At 41.3% G+C, this 16,385-nt stretch overlaps 2 protein-coding genes across 4 annotated transcripts in view; one reads left to right on the forward strand and one right to left on the reverse strand.

Moving 5' to 3' along the window:
• Positions 1-5,654, forward strand: part of cstf2 (cleavage stimulation factor, 3' pre-RNA, subunit 2) — a 58,148-nt gene extending 52,494 nt beyond the window's left edge. For all 3 annotated transcript variants that reach the window (XM_067996931.1, XM_067996933.1, XM_067996932.1), the window contains one exon: positions 4,864-5,654. The gene's annotated coding sequence lies outside the window, so the exon portion shown is untranslated. The remainder of the gene's footprint in view (positions 1-4,863) is intronic.
• A 2,283-nt stretch (positions 5,655-7,937) lies between these two features.
• LOC137332914 (cytochrome b-245 heavy chain-like) overlaps positions 7,938-16,385 on the reverse strand; it is a 34,193-nt gene continuing 25,745 nt past the window's right edge. Inside the window, exons 10-13 of the mRNA XM_067996940.1 lie at positions 16,038-16,200; positions 13,379-13,525; positions 12,614-12,738; positions 7,938-9,757 (exon numbers count right to left, since the gene is read on the reverse strand). Of these exons, the coding sequence (XP_067853041.1) occupies positions 9,631-9,757; positions 12,614-12,738; positions 13,379-13,525; positions 16,038-16,200 (562 nt within the window). The 3' untranslated portion in view covers positions 7,938-9,630. The remainder of the gene's footprint in view (positions 9,758-12,613; positions 12,739-13,378; positions 13,526-16,037; positions 16,201-16,385) is intronic.

Raw genomic sequence — 16,385 nt, forward strand, 5'->3', positions numbered from 1 at the left:
ATGGTCTTTGTTGGATTAAAACAGAAAAGTGCTGGATGCACCCAGCAGGTCAGGCAGCACCTGGAAAAAGGAAAAGATTTGATGTTTTGGATATGTAACCCTTTCTGTTTTTGTTTCAGGTTTTCAGCATCTGCTGTATTTTGTTATTTTGTCTGTGCTGGATTACTTGATCTTAAATGGGTGGTGCTTGCAGCGTTATGGTTGGCTTTGGTGTCCTCAAGCTGGTCCTATAAGCGCCCTTTGTGAATTTTGGGTGTGGAATGTTCTGGTTGGCTGTAAAACCTCACTCTGGTCAAACAGCCACTGATCCCTTCTAGGCTTATGTGTAAAGAGTTGCTCCTTCAGGCAAGGTTGCAGCCATCCATGGAACTGTACCTAAATCTGAAGTTTGGAGAAGAAAATTGGAAGGGGGGAAATGCAATATTCCAGCCTTCCTGACTACTTCAATAATTACTCTATTCAAGAAAGGAGGGAGACAGAAAGCAGGAAACTACAGGCCAGTTAGCTTAACATCTGTCATAAGGAAAATGCTAGAATTTATTATTAAGCAGGTACAGCAGGGCACTTAGAAAATCTCAGTGCAATCAGACAGAGTCAACATGGCTGAAAGGGAAATCGTGTTTGACTAATTTATTAGAGTTCTTTGAGGAAGTAACAAGCAACGTGGATAAAGGGGATCCTATGGATGTGGTGTACTTGGATTTCCAGAAGGCGTTTGACAAGGTGCCACATCAAAGACTACTACACAAAATAAGAGCTCATGGTGTGGGGGTAACATATTAGCATGGATAAAGGATTGGTTAGCTAACAGGAAAGAGAGAGTAGGCATAAATGGGTCATTTTCAGGTTGGCAAGATGTAACGAGTGGAGTGCCACAGGGATCAGTGCTTGAGCCTCAACTATTTACAATCTATGTCAGTGACTTGGATGAAGGGACCGAATGTATGGTTGCTAAATTTGCTGATGACACAAAGGTAGGTCGGAAAGTAAGTTGTGAAGAGGACATGAGTCTGCAAAGGGATATAGATAAGTTAAGTGAGTGGGCAAAATTTGGCAGATGGAGTATAATGTGGGAAGATGTGAACTTGTCCAATTTGGCAGGAGGAATAGAAAATAGAGAGAGATTGCAGAACTCTGAGGTACATAGGGATCTGGGTATCCTAGTACATGAATCACAAAAAGTTAGTATGCAGGTACAGCAAGTGATTAGGAATGCAAATGGAATGTTGTCATTTATTGCAAGGGGAATGGAATATAAAAGTAGAGATGTTTTGCTACAGTTGTACAGGGCATTGGTGGGACCACATCTAGAATACTGTGTGCAGTTTTGGTCTCCTTATTTAAGAAAGGACATAATTGCTTTGGAGGCGGTTCAGAGAAGGTTCACTCGACTGATTCTCTGAGCTGAGGGGATTATCTTATGAGGAAAGGTTGGACAAGTTGGGCCTGTATACACTGGAGTTTAGAAAATGAAAGGTGATTTTATTGAAACATATAAGATCCTCAGGGGACTAGAAGAGGTAGAAGCTGAGAGGATGTTTCTCCTTGTGGGAAAGACTAGAACTGGGGGCTACAGTTTAAAAATAAGGTGTCTCCCATTTAAGACGGAGATGAGGAGAAATTTTTTCTCTGAGGGTCATGAGTCTGTGGAACTCCCTTCCCCAAAGAGCAGTGGAGGCAGGGTCATTGAATATTTTTAAGGCTGAGTTAGATGGATTCCTGATTAACAAGGGGGTCAAAGGTTATAGTAGGTAGATGGGAAAGTAGGGTTGAGGTCGCAATCAGATCAACCATGATCTTATCGAATGGCAGAGCAGGCTCGAGGGGCTGAATGGCCTACTCCTGCTCTTAATTCGTATGTTCGTATGTACTTTAGTAAGGCAACATGAAACTAGCCTGAATAAAAGGAGAGGAGACAAAGTATTGCTTTCTAAATTGTAATTACAGACTGATTCTCGCTGCCTGCTCAGTTGTTGTGCACTTACAATGACCTTAAGTGTGCAATTTGTTATGTGAACAAAAGAGTATTTGAAGTCATTTCTTTATATCTCTTTTATGAGCCAGGATATGTAAATAACTTGAACCTGTGCCAAAAGAGCTGAGTATTTCCTATGACACATGTTACTGATAAGTTACTCAACCTTTTAATCTTCAGTCCTTCATCTGATGGAACTTTCTGGAAAATTATAATGCTGAATAATTAGAGCTTAGAAGCAATGTAAAATGGAACTATTTATAGTGACAGTGTTGAAGGTATTTCTTTTTGTTCTTAAAGACTAACTCTGATCTGCATGTTTCCAAAACTTCAAATATGAATGTTGGTTCATTTTTAATTTTTTAATAACTCATAATTTATAAAGAATTATTTTGTTATGTTTGCTGTTTGTGGAACCTTGCTGTGTGTAAATTGGCTGCCACATTTGCCTACAAAACAACAGTCACTACACTTCAAAATCATTGGCTGTGAAGTGTTTTGGAACGTGTTGCCCACTTGGGCAAGAGTGTAAAAGGTGCTATAGAAATGCAAGTTCTTTTCTGTATATTTATAACTGGTTCACTTCATTCACAGCTGTGAGTTCTGTACAGCTTTCCATGAAACACAAGCGCTATGCTCTGAGTTCTGATATTCTGAGTGTTTGTTATTGGAATATTTTCCATGATGTGCCACTGATGAGCTTTGTTTGATATTCTGTGCTTCTGTATATTTGACACCTGCAGAACTATATTTCCAAGCTGTAATATAAGTCAGGCTTTGGATGTCAGCTGAGCCCCTTATTCATTACTGGTTTGTAATGGACACAGAACACTTTGTGATCCTATGTGTCATGTATTCTTTCCTTGATTTCCCTGTGAGAAGCTATCTGGTTTCTGTCCGAAGACATTGGTTATATAGGGTTTGTGTTCAAGTATTTTTTACTATAGCTATTTACTTATCTTAAACTATGCATTACCCTGTACACGAGGAAGTGATCGTATTTATAGCAGCCATTTCAAACAATTGTGAACACCATCAGTAATATATAAAGGATAGTGTTCTGACACATCCTGATTGTGACATCTCTTACATTAAGTATACATCCACTTACTAGGAATATTGTTCCTGCTAAACTATTAATGTTGGAAATATCTACCTGATGTAGCGTAGAATTTCAAGTGATATAGAAAAACATTTTTTAAAACTACAACAAAAATCAGTTTCTTAACAAGAGATTCATATATACATATAGAGGTTTCAAAATGAAAACCGACGATTCAGTCCAGCTAGTCCGTGTTGGCGTTTACCCTCCACGCAAGCAAATAGTTCTACATTTACCCATTTTGTTCCTGTATCCCTTCAACTTCTTTTCGTTCATCCATTTATCCAATCTAATCTTGAATGGTGACTTTGTTTCATCAACCACTAAACCTGGAAATGAATTCGACAACCTTACAACTCTGTGTGAAGAAATTTATCCTGCCCTCTGTTCTAAATCTTTTGCATTTAATTTTGTATCTATGGCCCCCACCCCTCTTCTTGACCTGTCATTTACTGGAAATAATATGCTTCTAACTACCCTGTCCCATCTTTAATAATTTTAAATGCTTCTCTCATATCACCCCTGTAATCTACATTGTTCTGATGAAAAAAAAAATCCCAATTTTCCAAGTCTGTCTTCATATTTATATTTCCTCATACCAGGCAGCTTCCTAGTGAATATTGTTGTATCTCTCAAGTCTCAAATATCCTTCCCATAGTGTGGAGCCCACAGTACTCTCAACAGGTCTTATTCAGGTTGTATATAGGCTCATCATTACTTCTTTTATATGTCTTGTGATAAAACCTATATTTCCATTAGCTTTTTTTTTTAAAACAGTCATATCAATCTGAGATGCTGCTTTTATTGTCCTATGAACCTGAACCCCCAAGTCCCCTTCCTCTTCCACAGCACCAAGCTTATTTTCATTGAGTATAATTACTGCTGGCTTTTTTTAACCAAATTAATCTAATCTCATCTCTACTGACATTGAATTCCATCTGCCACTTTTTAGTCCATTCTCCCTTCTGATGAACATCCCTTTGCTTTGAGCTTCTAAAGAATTAACTGTGACTCCTACTTTGTATCATCTGCGATCTTCACCTGATGATGACTTGTGATTTCAGTAGGCATGACCATATAGTGATAGCAGCAGGAAGCCTGGACTAAATGCCCCTTCACTATCCTAGGCATCCTGAAGCCAATTATAGCTTCCATTGACTGACAATATCAGGGATTGAACACAAACACTTTCCTGATCTATAGGACAGCTTTGATATTTATTCATGTTGCTTGGCTGCTGTCTTAACCCCCTCTCCCTTCTCTCCCTCCTCTCCTTCAACCCCTCCTTCCTCCTATCCTTCCCTGCTGCTTCCTTCTGCCTCGGTCCTCCCTCCCTCCCTCGTTCATCTTCCTTCCTCGCGCCCTGCCTGCCTCCCTCCCCTCGACCCCCCTCTCAAAATAGATTGAGATTTTGTTTGCTCAAGTTTGTGCTGGTTATCCATTCCTTAGTGGTATTTTTTTGACTATTTTTGATTGGTTCACGTTTAGGAATTCAGATTTTTGGAAAAGATAAGCAGGTTGTTTAAGCCATCAACATTTTTTTTGTTCTATGGACATGTGACACTTGAGGCCGTATTTTCAGGAGCAACACTTTTTTAGGAGCATGACTTTATATAGGTAGGTTTCACTCGAGAACAAAATTGGGGGTGGGGTAGAAGGAAGAGCATAAAACAATCTGTAGTTATTTTTCAGCCTCTTCAGTCTACTTTTGTTATTGATGGGTTTTCTGCTCTCTCAGTTGTTCCTAATAAGAATTTGTCTGTCTCTCTCCCTCTCTGCCTTTCAGAATGGATATTTTATGGGCTGCCTGCTTCTTGAGGAAGTTTCACTTTCCCTGGTTACCTATTACAGTGGCATTGTATAACGTGGAGGTCCTTAGGTGTCATCGTCACTTGCTTCAACTCACTGAAGGGGAGAAAATCATCCAAAGGACTCTTATCACCATATGGATGCACTTGTTCTCTGAATTGTTTTCTTAACCATTTTTGTTAAAAATGCATCATGGAATTTTGATGCATTGAGGAATATGTGGGAGGAGGAAAAGAAAAAGTTGAGAAGTTTATATGTTTTTGTGGATACTGTAGGGGTTTAAAAAAAAGATTGTTTTTTTCCCATTTAAGAAAGGAAAGGACATAATATGTACTGACCATTTCAAGATGTTGGATGTAGAAATGTCCAGGAAACCTGGTATTATACCTGGCAAAGATAATAATTCAAACCATGTTTAATTTGAAAAGCAGAGCACATTCAAATAGTCCTGTCTGTTTCCTACCCATCTCAACCCAATCCACCCCAAAGATACGCTCATTTTCCACATGGTAGCACAACATGTTACAGTGCTGAGATTTTTTTTTACTGCTCCACTAATACCCCTGTGCTGCTTTTTGTAGTCTTTTGTTTATAAACCTCTGTTTCTCCACCCACCCCACCTCCAAAAACAATTTACGGCCACATCCAGTGAATGTACCTGATGGTTTTTGGCATTAAAATTCAGTTGAGTTCTAGGTTGCTGTTGAATATGTTTGAGAAATGTGATGTTCTTGCAGCATTTTATATATAAAAAGAACTTGAAACTCACCTCAGTGTCCAGACTCATTTTTCCCATCTTTATTAATAGCTTGTAGACTAAACTTGCTGAATTAAATACTTTTGTGCAGTCAATTCAGTGTACATGTCTTGAAGTGGTATTTGATAGTAGCCTGACTGACAATAGGCTGCCAAGAAATAAGTTGAACTACCAAAGTTGAAAATTGGCTATCTGACTTTTAAACAAAAAAATACATTTCCATTTTCCAAAAGGGTACCTGGTGTAGTCCCAGATCTCTACATTTTGCACAAGCTGAGCTGTTAATGTACACAAGTTATTGAACTAATAGGAACAAGTTGTTTTCTTCATCTTGTTAGGAGAACAGGAAGGTCTGGTTAGCCTAGTAGTTTGAGTAGAACAGCACTTGCACTGTCCTGGCAATTTGAATCACATGCTATTGGTGACAGCCTGGTAGAATGAGCAAAGCAGCTCGCTCTCAGGATTCAGGAATTCTTGATAGTGCTGGCTGTGTGGATAGCCTGGAAACATGTACAGGGCATTACTTGACTTTACTGTTTGCCCAGTACTGCAAACAATACAGCACCCACCTAGAAGTCAGTTGTTTGTGTGTTTGAGTGTCAGGACTGCCTGCTGCTTGAACCTGCGGCCACGGTTAGACAAATGATATCTGTTTTTATTTAAATGCTGTGCCTTGTGTGATTTTTGTCTAAGTCCAGGTTGGTCACCTATATTCTGTATGCTGCCCGTATCCTAACTCGCACCAATTTCCGTTCACCCATCACTCTTGTATTCGCTGACCTACATTTTAAAATTCTCATCCTTGTGTGTTCAAATCGCTCCATGGACTTGCCCCTCCCTATCTCTAACCTCCTCCAACCGTACAACGCTCCGAGAACTCTGCATTCCTCCAGCTCTGGCTTTTTGTGCATCTCCCCACTTCCTCTGCCCCATCGTTGGTGGTTGTATCTACAGCCATCTAGGCTCCAAGCTCCGGAATTCCCTTCCTAAACCTTTCCACCTTGCCGTCCTCCTTTAAGACGCTCCTTATAACCTACCTCTTTGACCAAGCTTTTGGACACCTGTCCTAATGTCTCCTCCTTTGGCTCGGTATCAATTTTGTCTGATTATGTTCCTGTGAAGCGCCTTGGGATGTTTTACTACGTTAAAGGCGCTATATAAAAGCAAGTTGTTATTTCCTGAAGAACACTACTGTGTGTCTAAAGTAATTGTCACAGGAAACAACAAAACTGGTTAACAGCAGATTCCATCTGTAGAGTGTGTTTGCCAGTAAAGGAGGGAGAGATTTGGAAAAGTTTATGGAAGGGCGTTTTTCTGAAACACACACACACACACACACACACACACACTAGTTATTTTGGGTTGGTGCTGGGGTTATTGGAATTTTGAGGGTGAGGCCTGGTTTCTGTAAGCCCAATAAGACACAGGGCTCAGACAATTGTTTTATTTGAGGCCAAGCTAATTTTGTCTTCTAGGGAGAGGTTGAAAATGTATGCAATTGGTTTTTTGGGGTGGGGTTTGGAAAAAGTACAAATGGCATCAATGATTGTAAAAGGGATTTTTTCCTTCAACTTCTTCTCGATCTTGGTCTCAGGACCCTCGGCGGGGTGGGGGAAGAGTAGAATAAAATACATTTTTGGCATGGGTACGTTGACTGGTCTCAAATCCAAACCATTGTTGTGTTGTTATGTAATTGAATTTTCACATTTCTGTCCAGTGGTTAATGTAGCTGAAAAGATTTAATCTAACAGAAATGCAACAGTTATGCTGAAACTGTAGGCATTAAAAAAAGTTACTGTGTAGTTTTCTATCCCGTTTATGATAATTTGAATGGGGAGTTTTAAAAGAAAAAAACTTGCATTTATTTAGCTCCTTTCACAACATCTAGATGACCTAAAGCATTTGATATGTAATTAATTACTTTTGAAGTGCGGTCGTTATATAGGCAAATATTGCCATTTAACAACAGCAATATCCCACAAACAGCAAATAAATGAATGAATGTTCAAATAATCTGATTTTTGGTGATATTGGTTGAGGGATGAATGTTGGCCCGGACACCTTGAGAATTCCCTGCTATTCTTCTAATTAAGTGCCATGGGATCTTTTCTATCCAGTAGAATAGGCAGATGCAGCCTCAGTTTAACATCTCTTCTGAGTGATAGTACCTCAACACTGCCTCAGTACCGCACTGTATTGTCAGCCTAGATTATGTGCTCAAATCCTGGAATGAGGTTTGAATCCACAACCTTCTAACTCCAAGTCAAGAGTGCAACCACTAAGCCAAAATGGCACTTGTTTTTGTTAATGGTTTTAGTTATATTCGTTGTTGACCAAAAGCATATTGCATTGGAGTGTCTTGAATTTGTTACAGGTTCTCGGATTTCACTTACATGGCATTCACATCCAAGGTTAGCATATTTCCTCCTTTCCCACCCACTGTTCTAAAATCGAATCTTGAGGCCAGACAGCAATCTACAGACAACTTTAATTTAACCACCTGCCAGAATCAGTACAACCAGTGTCCATCGCTAGCACCCTTTAGCCTAATTTACTTAAGCCGGCCATAGTCTTAATCAGTACAGGAATCCTACCTTCTGCGCCCTCAGTCGCATAAACCAACAGGCAAATATACCTTACATTAAACAGGTAAATGAACAATATTCATTACAAACAGTATATATTTACGTTAGTTATAATCTTTACTATTCTCATTGTCAAAACAACAAAGACGCTGTACTTCACATTAGATTAATTTTTGAAACATGATAGCTCACTTCTTGAATGGCAAAACGCTGTCACTGATTTAGCTTTGCATCTGAGCTGGCCTCATACCAACTGGCAAAAAGTCAGCCATAGATATATCTTTCAGAATACTTTGAAACTATACTGAAACAGGGGAACATTAAGAGCTGTATCCCTCCTAGCTATGTTAGATTGATTACCATTTGCAGCATTCAAATGCACAATGCTTGTGGACCACCTGTCGGTCAGTAGATTCGATTTAAATAGCTTGGCCATTTAAACGTATTAATATAATCAAGCCACTACTGTTACATGGGTCATGGGTTAATTGTCTAAAAGCCTTATGTTAATGCTAACATTCCCCTTGTTGCACAACTGCTGTATGGGTTAACAAGGGTTTCATACTAAAGCAAATACAGAAAATGCTGGAAAGACTCAGCATCACTTGTGTGTGGTTCTTGTCTGACAGTGATACTAGCCATTGTTTTTAAGTCAATTAAATTATGAGTTGTGAGCATTGAGTAGGCCGGCAACAGGCTGTTATAAAGTTGGATCTACAACCCATAACAAATCCAACTTGACTTTTTTTTTAAAAGTGTAACATTTCTTTAAAATATATCTGAATACCAAGGGCAGCGGACTTGCTATCTTGGCAGAGCAGCGTCTTTCTAGCTGAAAGATCTGAGTCAGTACACTAGACAGCTCCACTGCCACAGGGGCTGGTAGCCAGTCTGGTACCAATCACACTGTGTGGAAGGGACAGTGAGGGGTCTTCCCACCATACTCAAATGCGACCTCCTGGGAGTTAAGTTCGGTTATAATGTGTGCGGTTTTGCCCTTTCTCCACTTCAATTCAGCAACTTTGAGAAAATATGTGAAAAAAAAACATTAAAAAATTTTAAAAAGTAATATTTTTGGAATATAGGTATGATCCACTATAACATTTTATTTGAGCATCTTGCATATCTCATCTATTATGATGTCTATATCACTCATTGTGCACACCTTACACTGCCAGTCCATTATTTCCCATCCATTAAAATGAATGGGGAAAAAATTGCAGTCTGGAGAGCGCAGAATTGGAGAATTCCACCCTACATATCCAACGAGTTTCAAGATGGTGTTTTTGTGTGAAATCAGAACTTGAATGCCACATTTACAGTCTTGCTGTGGGAGGGGGCTTCCCTATAAAATAAATATTGTTTCTTCAGTGTTCTAGTTTTTTGATCTTCCGCCCGAAACCTAGAAATTCTCCTTGTTGAAATGGAAATGTACTCCCAAGGGATTGACCTCGGAGTACTTGTTCGCGCATTGTTCCAAAGCTTTAGCCAGAGGTTGTGGTCCACACAAGAAGACTCCGATAGTTGTTCTGCAAAGGTACAAATTTATATGTTATTGATTCAGATTTTGTCTTTTTTTTGCACACTGTCTTTCATCTCTGCAAATCAGGTGTTAATCCAGTCAAGACTGATAAAATGGAAGGTTTCTCTTTCATCAGGATGTAAGGGCTACATGTGAAATAAGTTTGGGCAGGACCTATCCAGTACCCAAAGGGCACTGCTCAATAACACAAAACTGCCCCCAATTCAAAACAAATCAATAATCTCACTCAAGGAAGCCATAAAAATGGTTTATAATAAAAGACTCTACTTTATGGACCAAACCCATTGAAATGTCCTCCCTCTTCCTCAGCCAAAGTTTCACCTCAACAATGGTTGACAAGACCCCGAAATGCATCAGCCCCATTTCTAGTGCCTCTGCTCCTACTCCTTCCGCCCTCTCAAAAAACTGCAGAGCCCCTCTTGTCGTACCCTCTCACCACACCATCTTCCACTTCTGTCAGATCATCTTCTGCCATCTACAGCAAGATCCCACCACCAAGCACATCTTCCTCTCCCCTCCTCCTGTGCAGAGGGAATGTTGCCACCAGAATCCCCTTGTTCAGCTGTTCTGGCCATTTCCCATGAAACTGCAGCAGATGCAACACCTATTCAATCACCTTGTCCCACACCACTGCCCAGGACTCCAAGCATTCCTTCCATGCTTCCAGGATAGGAATTTAGATGTATTTCCTCCAATCTAGTGTACTGTACTGTGTGTACATACAATGGTCTCTATATTAGGGAGTCAAAGGCAGATTAGATGACAGCTTTGCCGAACATCTCCATTCTATCCACAAGTGTGACTCTGACTCCCTGTGGCTCACCACTGTAACTCCACTTCCTATTCCCACTCTGACTCCTCTGCCTTTGGCCTACTATACTTTAACAACCAGGCTGAAGGCAGATATTAGTAACAGTGTCTCACCTTTATCCTGGGCCTTCAACAGTCCTCTGCTCTGAACATTGACTTCAATCACTTCAGAGCTTAGCTATTAGTCTATTTTCTTTGTAATGGGGTGCTGGTGATGTGGGGTTGGTTTGTATACATCTGGGGAGAGGAGAGGTGAGTTGAAATTTCAGGCATAAACTCTTCATCAGAACACAGTTCTAGTGGTGAGATCTGCCCCTAGGATGTTGGTCTGTTCTTCCTCTGGAACTGGCAAGCCTACTGTGGACATCCAGAATTTTCTATTTTCATTCTCCAACTTCCCCCATTTTGTATTTTTCCTTGCTTTTTTCAATCCTGAGGAGTTTGGCTTATTGTGTAGTTTTCAGTTCTGATGAAGGATTATGCCTGAAATTTAACCTGTCTTTTCTCTTTACAGATGCTGACTTGACGACCTCTGTGTTTCCAGCATTTTCTGTTCTTGTTTCTAACAACAGTATAATAATCATAACACTTTGTTATTATAATTGTAGATATTGTTACAATAGTGCAGAAACAGCTTTGCTCTGCATCTAACTTATGCCATATCTGACCTGGGCAACTTTTTACTGACAAGGAGCACAGAGCACTGAAATCAGTCCTGAGGAGCTCAAAATTTCACCCAAGAAATCAATGCAGGGATTCGACGGCTAATTATGAGTTTACTTCAAATTGCTGAGTTTTTCTTTCTCGTTTCCTCTCCTGGATCTTCCTGCACTTTACCTTCCTGAAGAGATGACGGCTGGCCAATCTGCTCTTGGCCTCTGGCTGTACTGCGTTGTAACTGGCTGGCAGGAAGTGAAGTAGATCAGCCTAGGTTTGCTGTCTCTCTGATTTTTCCACCCTAAGGGGAAGTGGCTGCTATCGTTGTGCCTCCCATTGGGGCACAGCTAAAACTGAAAATTCAGTGGACGAAGGATTACAGACCTGAAAATGTGCCCCTTTACGCTGTGGCACGGCACAGCGGTGATCCACAATATTCCACAAATTACCTCTTTGTTTGTTAAAAATCAATTTCTATGCAATTTTTTTAAAAACCAGGATTGATATTTTGGCCCCACATTGCGGCTCATCATTACAACCTGTTGTTTTGAGCATATTACTGAATTCCAGCATAAAGTTGCTTAGTTAAGTGGATGGCATGATCCAAGCCACAGAATAGTAGGATGAGGATTTACACCTTCAGTTCTGGGTGTGATTAATTACTGATTTCATCCGTGCCAATGTGAGGAGGTGCCTGGGAAGAGGCCATGCATTTTTCTGCAGGAAGAGAGGAGGAGAATAGGAGATGGCTTGCCCATCTCTGGTCTCTCTCACTCACCCCTGGTCATTCTCACTCACCCCTGGTCACTCTCATTCATCCCTGGTCACTCTCATTCATCCCTGGTCACTCTCACTCAGCTTGGGTCACTCTCACTCACCTCTGGTCAATCTCACCCACCCCTGGTCACTCTCACCTCTGGTCACTCACTCATCCCTGGTCACTCTCACTCAGCTTGGGTCACTCTCACTCAGCTTGGGTCACTCTCACTCACCTCTGGTCAATCTCACCCACCTCTGGTCACTCTCACTCACCTCTGGTCACTCTCACTACCTCTGGTCACTCTCACTCACCTCTGGTCAATCTCACTTACCTCTGGTCAATCTCACCCACCCATGATCACTCTCACTCACCCATGATCACTCTCACTCACCCCTGACCAGCTGGTGGGAGCAGCTTGCCTGCACACACTCCAGACCAGATATGGCACATAGCATGGATACATATGGAACAGGAAGAAAACAATAAATATCTGACATAAGGAATGATAACTTTTCAATGTTAAATCCTTTCTGGTGAATATTATAACTAAGTATTTGAGAGAAAATCCTTATAGTTACTCACTAAGAAGATGTGAACTTTGCTTTTCCCACTTACTTGGAGTGAGCCTGTGCAATCGTCTGAAACTCTTTGTCCCAGTTGGGTCTACCATAGTGTGTTTTCTGTTTGAGTCCAGTCACTACATCAGTCTCTTTATCGAAGTGCACCTTGATATGAGTGGCCTGTGAGAACAAAGAGAACTTGGTGTAAGTGTTTAATGAAACAAATAGCCAGCAATTAAATGAACTCTCCCTCTCTTCCTTATAGGAAAGTGTGGTCTCCACACAGCTCCTTTCCACAGTAGCATATCAGGGTTTAGGTGCTCTGTGTAAAGGGCTGCAGACTTACAGCCATGTCCTTTGTAAAAATTCGCCATGCTGTGGCTGGTCTCTGGATGAAGAGGAGTTGTTGTTGTGGATTGAAACCATCAACTTTGATTGATTTCTGAGAACAGGCAAAGAAATATGATATTTGTTCACTTAGTTTTGGCTCTCACAGTTACCTCACTTCGTTTGCTCCACTGAAAGCACTGAACAGTCAGGGAAAGACTAGGCTAACCGAATATGTCATCTTTCAGCACCTAACCTGAAACCAGGCAAAGGTGGCAAACCCAATCAGAAGTGAATTTTAGAAAAATATTTCACTATAATTTTTTTAAAATTAAATATAATAGGTTATTGTTGGTTACCATTACTACTATAGTTCTACATTCTCACACAGTGCAGTGCCTGGCTATTAATAACCAGTATAGATACATCCTCATACATGGTATTTGTTTATTAGCTGGTTATTGCTAACTAGTTATATCTTTAGACATAATACCTGGGTACTATCCCAGCCAGTCAGGTAGAGTTTGTAGCTGAGGAAGTCAAGCTTGCCCAATTCTTCCATGTGGCTCTCAAGTGACCGTAGCAGGTCGGCGAACCATTCAAATGCCTGGGTCTCTCGACAGATCCAGAAGAAGTAAATCTACCAACAGATAGAGAGGAAACCATTACACGAAGTCCAGCCAGAATGTTTCAGAATTTTATATTTTTATTTCACTCTGTCTTTGAGCATTTCCTTCACTGAGTCTCCTTTGGGTAGGATTGAGTAACTACATTACCCATTAGAAGTTTACAACATGGAAACAGGCCCTTCGGCCCAACATGTCCATGTCGCCCAGTTTATACCACTAAGCTAGTCCCAATTGCCTGCACTTGGCCCATATCCCTCTATACCCATCTTACCCATGTAACTGTCCAAATGCTTTTTAAAAGACAAAATTGTACCCGCCTCTACTACTGCCTCTGGCAGCTCGTTCCAGACACTCACCACCCTTTGAGTGAAAAAATTGTCCCTCTGGACCCTTTTGTATCTCTCCCCTCTCACCTTAAATCTATGCCGTCTCGTTATAGACTCCCCTACCTTTGGGAAAAGATTTTGACTATCTACCTTATCTATGCCCCTCATTATTTTATAGACTTCAATAAGATCACCCCTAAACCTCCTACTCTCCAGGGAAAAAAGTCTCAGTCTATCCAACCTCTCCCTATAAGTCAAACCATCAAGTCCCGGTAGCATCCTAGTAAATCTTTTCTGCACTCTTTCTAGTTTAATAATATCCTTTCTATAATAGGGTGACCAGAACTGTACACAGTATTCCAAATGTGGCCTTACTAATGTCTTGTACAACTTCAGCAAGACATCCCAACTCCTGTATTCAATGTTCTGACCAATGAAACCATGCATGCTGAATGCCTTCTTCACCACCCTATCCACATGTGACTCCACTTTCAAGGAGCTATGAACCTGTACTCCTAGATCTCTTTGTTCTATATCTCTCCCCAAAGAATAGGTCCTGGCCCGATTCGATCTACCAAAATGCATCACCTCACATTTATCTAAATTAAACTCCATCTGCCATTCATCGGCCCACTGGCCCAATTTATCAAGATCTCGTTGCAATCCTAGATAACCTTCTTCACTGTCCACAATGCCACCAATCTTGGTGTCATCTGCAAACTTACTAACCATGCCTCCTAAATTCTCATCCAAATCATTAATATAAATAACAAATAACAGCGGACCCAGCACCGATCCCTGAGGCACACCGCTGGTCACAGGCCTCCAATTTGAAAAACAACCCTCGACAACCACCCCCTGTCTTCTGTCGTCAATCCAATTTTGTATCCAATTGGCTACCTCACCTTGGATCCCGTGAGATTTAACCTTATGTAACAACCTACCATGCGGTACCTTGTCAAAGGCTTTGCTAAAGTCCATGTAGACCACGTCTACTGCACAGCCCTCATCTATCTTCTTGGTTACCCCTTCAAAAAACTCAATCAAATTCGTGAGACATGATTTTCCTCTCACAAAACCATGCTGACTATTCCTAATCAGTCCCTGCCTCTCCAAATGCCCGTAGATCCTGTCTCTCAGAATACCCTCTAACAACTTACCCACTACAGATGTCAGGCTCACCGGTCTGTAGTTCCCAGGCTTTTTCCTGCCGCCCTTCTTAAACAAAGGCACAACATTTGCTACCCTCCAATCTTCAGGCACCTCACCTGTAGCTGTTGATGATTCAAATATCTCTGCTAGGGGACCCGCAATTTCCTCCCTAACCTCCCATAACGTCCTGGGATATATTTCATCAGGTCCCGGAGATTTATCTACCTTGATGCGCGTTAAGACTTCCAGCACCTCCCTCTCTGTAATATGTACACTCCTCAAGACATCACTATTTATTTCCCCAAGTTCCCTAACATCCATGCCTTTCTCAACCGTAAATACCGATGCGAAATATTCATTTAGGATCTCACCCATCTCTTGTGGTTCCGCACATAGCTGACCTTGTTGATCCTTAAGAGGCCCTACTCTCTCCCTAGTTACTCTTTTGCCCTTTATGTATTTGTAGAAGCTCTTTGGATTCTCCTTTGCCTTATCTGCCAAAGCAATCTCATGTCCCCTTTTTGCCCTTCTGATTTCTCTCTTAACTCTACTCCGGCAATCTCTATACTCTTCAAGGGATCCACTTGATCCCAGCTGCCTATGCATGTCATATGCCTCCTTCTTCTTTTTGACTAGGGCCTCAATCTCCCGAGTCATCCAAGGTTCCCTACTTCTACCAGCCTTGCCCTTCATTTTATAAGGCATGTGCTTACCCTGAACCCTGGTTAACACACTTCTTCAAAGAGTTGCACTCAGAGATGGGGAAGATGAGGAATACTGAATTGTTACTCTTGCCCCTGCTCTTGGAAGAACATTCCACCGCGTGGTCTGACCATCAAGTTGGAAAACTTTCGCAAATGAGGAGGGAGGTGGGGAAAGCTCAATTCATGCTGTATCCCTCCTGTCATCTAGTCATAGAGTCTCATTGACAGTGACTATGGAAGAGTCATTTGCCCCCGGGCCAACTAACCTCTTGGGTGAAAGGGAATTGGGGGGAGAGAAAGGAGGAGGTTTAGAAACATAAGTTTAAAGAAACAAAACGCACCTTTTTTGTCAGCAGTCCAGCATCAGAATTCTCGTACTTGTACCAGATGGATTTGAGAATGGATGCAAATGGGGTAACTCCAATGCCAGCTCCAACCAGAACACTGACCTCATATCGGAAGACATCTTCACTGGCTGTACCAAAAGGACCATCCACTGCGATCCTGGGGACACAAAAGGAAAGGAATCCACAGTGAATGCAAAGTACAAAAGCCAAAATATTTCTCAGGCTGGGCGTTACAAAAGGAGCTAAGCGGGTACTTCAATGTTGTCCACTCTGCAAAGAACCCTTTAGGTGATTTGACACCACAGGGTGTTCCCCCGACGGGCAGGAGAGGGTCGGTGGGGG

This window comes from Heptranchias perlo, chromosome 15, assembly GCF_035084215.1.
Source record: "Heptranchias perlo isolate sHepPer1 chromosome 15, sHepPer1.hap1, whole genome shotgun sequence".
In the NCBI taxonomy this organism is placed as follows: Eukaryota; Metazoa; Chordata; class Chondrichthyes; order Hexanchiformes; family Hexanchidae; genus Heptranchias; species Heptranchias perlo.